At 37.1% G+C, this 2,078-nt stretch overlaps 1 protein-coding gene across 1 annotated transcript; it reads right to left on the bottom strand.

The window, feature by feature from the left end:
* Window positions 1-859: 859 nt before the first annotated feature.
* On the bottom strand, window positions 860-1,459 carry LOC142163101 (uncharacterized). The gene has a single exon (XM_075220355.1). The coding sequence runs from the start codon at window positions 1,457-1,459 to the stop codon at window positions 860-862; it is 600 nt and encodes a 199-aa protein (XP_075076456.1).
* Between the last annotated feature and the right edge of the window lie 619 nt (window positions 1,460-2,078).

The raw sequence follows: 2,078 nt of genomic DNA on the forward strand, positions 1-2,078 counted from the left end.
TCAGCATAGGCTAGATGATTCAAAGGATCAGTCCATTTAGGCATTCCAAAACCCCTGAATTTTCTATCTTCAAACAGTTTATTCAAAGATCTTGACAATACTTCAGCTGATAGGATAAATAAGGCGGGTGAAAGAGGATCTCCTTGCTTTACCCTCCTAGATGAGTGAAAGAACCCTGATGCTTGTCCATTAACCATGAATGAATACCAGTTATTAGAGATCAAATTCCAAACTATATTAATAAAACATTCATCAAATCCCATCCTCCTTAATACATGCAACAAAAACTTCCATGAGACCCTATCATAGGCCTTTGCTATGTCTAGATTAATCACCACTTTAGCAGGTTTCCCCCTCAGCCTTATGTCAGTAACAATCTCTTGAGTTAACAAAATATTTTCAAAAATACTCCTGCCCTTGACAAAACCTGATTGGTTTGGAGAGATCAAAGAAGGTAATACCTTTTCCAGCCTATCATGTACCACTCTTGAGAAAACTTTATTAATAAAGTTACTCAAGCTTATAGGTCTCAGATCTGAGAAAGTTTGAACTCTTGGTTTTTGGGCAGTAACACAAGATTTGTATGAGTGACTGATTTTGGCAATGGATTACCCTCAAAGAATAAGATCAACATTTTGTGTATATCCTCTCCTATTATATCCCAGCATGATTGAAAAAACAAACCTGAAAAACCATCCGGGCCACTTGCACTTTCACTGCTCAATGCAAACACTGCTGCCTTTACTTCTTCTCTAGTAGGTAGTCTACATAGCTCCAAATTTTGTTCCATTGTCACCATTGTAGGAACATTGTTCAGTAGTTCAAAACTTGTAGGATCACCCTCTTTAGTAAACTGCTTCTAAAAGAAATCCACTGCAGCATTAGACATTGCCTCTGGAGATTCAATCCATGTATCATCTGCAACCTTCATCCTTTTTAGTTGCAACTTTTGTCTCTTGCCATTAACATGATTATGAAAGAACCTAGTATTCCTGTCCCCTTCCTCAAACCATCTCATGCCTGCTTTCTGCTTCCAGTATTGTTCTTCAATGTTTAAATATTTCTTCAACTCTGCTTGGATCTGTTGAAGAACTATTCTATTTGCTATTGATGAATCTTCTTCAAATAACATCTCTTTGATTCTTACCACATCCTCTCTAATTGCCAGTTGTTTGAAAATGTCTCCATAAGTCAGCCTGCTCCACTTTGAAAGAGCAATCTTGACTCTTTTCAACTTCTGCTTAAACATTAAGAAAGGGTCCCCTATAAAATCAGCTATCCAGTTCTGCCTTACTACATCTAGGAAAGTCTCATGATTTGCCCAAAAGTTCAAAAGCTTAAAGGGCTTAACAAACTTCAAAGATTCCTCACCACAACTCAATAACAATGGTGCATGATCAGAACCTGTTCTAATAAGGTGTTCTACTTCAATTGTAGGAAAAAGAGTCTGAAAAGGCATATTCACCAGGATTCTGTCTAGTCTCTTGAATATACACTCCTCATTTGGTCTCCCATTCCACCAAGTAAAATGACTGCCTTTGAATCCCAAATCAAACAATTCACATGAGTTACACACAGAATGCAAAGTCTTCATATTCTGGTGGATATACTGGTAGGCCTCCTATCTTTTCTTCTTCTCCCAACACCACATTGAAATCACCACCTACTAGCCATGGCAGCTCCATATCACTAGCCAAACAATAAAGACTATCCCATAATTCTAGTCTCTCTAAGGAACAATACTTAGCATATACAAATGTCATTATAATGTATTTACCAAGGTCTTGGTGATACACTCTGATGGTAATTTGTTGCCCAGTGTCAACCACAAGATCCCATTCCACAACAAAATCAAAAAACAACCAAATTTTGCAATTTACATTAGAGATTACAGCTTCCATGCCTAATCTTCTTCTATATTTGTTCAGAAATTTCTTCATTTGTTTAGGCTCCATTAGAGCCACAATGAAAAAACCATGTTCCTTCTGCATATTGATCACTCTCTGAAAGGCCTTCTGAATTTTAACAGACCTTATATTCCATATAAGTGTTTTAATCATCATCTTGAAGCTCCAGAG

This window comes from Nicotiana tabacum, chromosome 8 (assembly GCF_000715075.1).
Source record: "Nicotiana tabacum cultivar K326 chromosome 8, ASM71507v2, whole genome shotgun sequence".
In the NCBI taxonomy this organism is placed as follows: Eukaryota; Viridiplantae; Streptophyta; class Magnoliopsida; order Solanales; family Solanaceae; genus Nicotiana; species Nicotiana tabacum.